We start from the raw sequence: 342 nt of genomic DNA on the forward strand, positions 1-342 counted from the left end.
GGGAGCGGGGGCTGGAGCGGCCCACGCCGGGGGACTGGCAGCCCGGGGTCTTGAGGACCCTGGACAGGTGGTCGTCCAGAATGGTCTGCGGGTCCTCTTCGTAGCTGCCGGAGGGCAGGAGGGAGAGGGGGTGCTGGGGGGGTGCCCCCTCCCGCAAGCCCAGCACGAGCTCGGACCCCTCCTTCTCTTCATCCTGGAAGGGAAGGCAGCAGAGGGGGGCCGTGAGCAGGGGGGGGGCCACAGCTCCAGCTGCAGTTTCTCCAGCCTGGAGATCAGCTCGGCCGCGAAGGCGGCGGGGTCCACGGGGGTCATCTCCTTGGGCAGGCGGTGGGTTCTCTACAG

General features: G+C 70.5%; 1 protein-coding gene across 1 annotated transcript in view; it reads right to left on the reverse strand.

The window, feature by feature from the left end:
• AXIN2 (axin 2) overlaps nucleotides 1-342 on the reverse strand; it is a gene marked incomplete at its 5' end in the record, with an annotated part of 19,714 nt that overhangs the window by 8,265 nt on the left and 11,107 nt on the right. Inside the window, 2 exon segments of the mRNA XM_005875800.2 lie at nucleotides 7-240; nucleotides 243-336. Of these exon segments, the coding sequence (XP_005875862.2) occupies nucleotides 7-240; nucleotides 243-336 (328 nt within the window).

Source organism: Myotis brandtii, unplaced genomic scaffold (assembly GCF_000412655.1).
Source record: "Myotis brandtii unplaced genomic scaffold, ASM41265v1 scaffold469, whole genome shotgun sequence".
In the NCBI taxonomy this organism is placed as follows: Eukaryota; Metazoa; Chordata; class Mammalia; order Chiroptera; family Vespertilionidae; genus Myotis; species Myotis brandtii.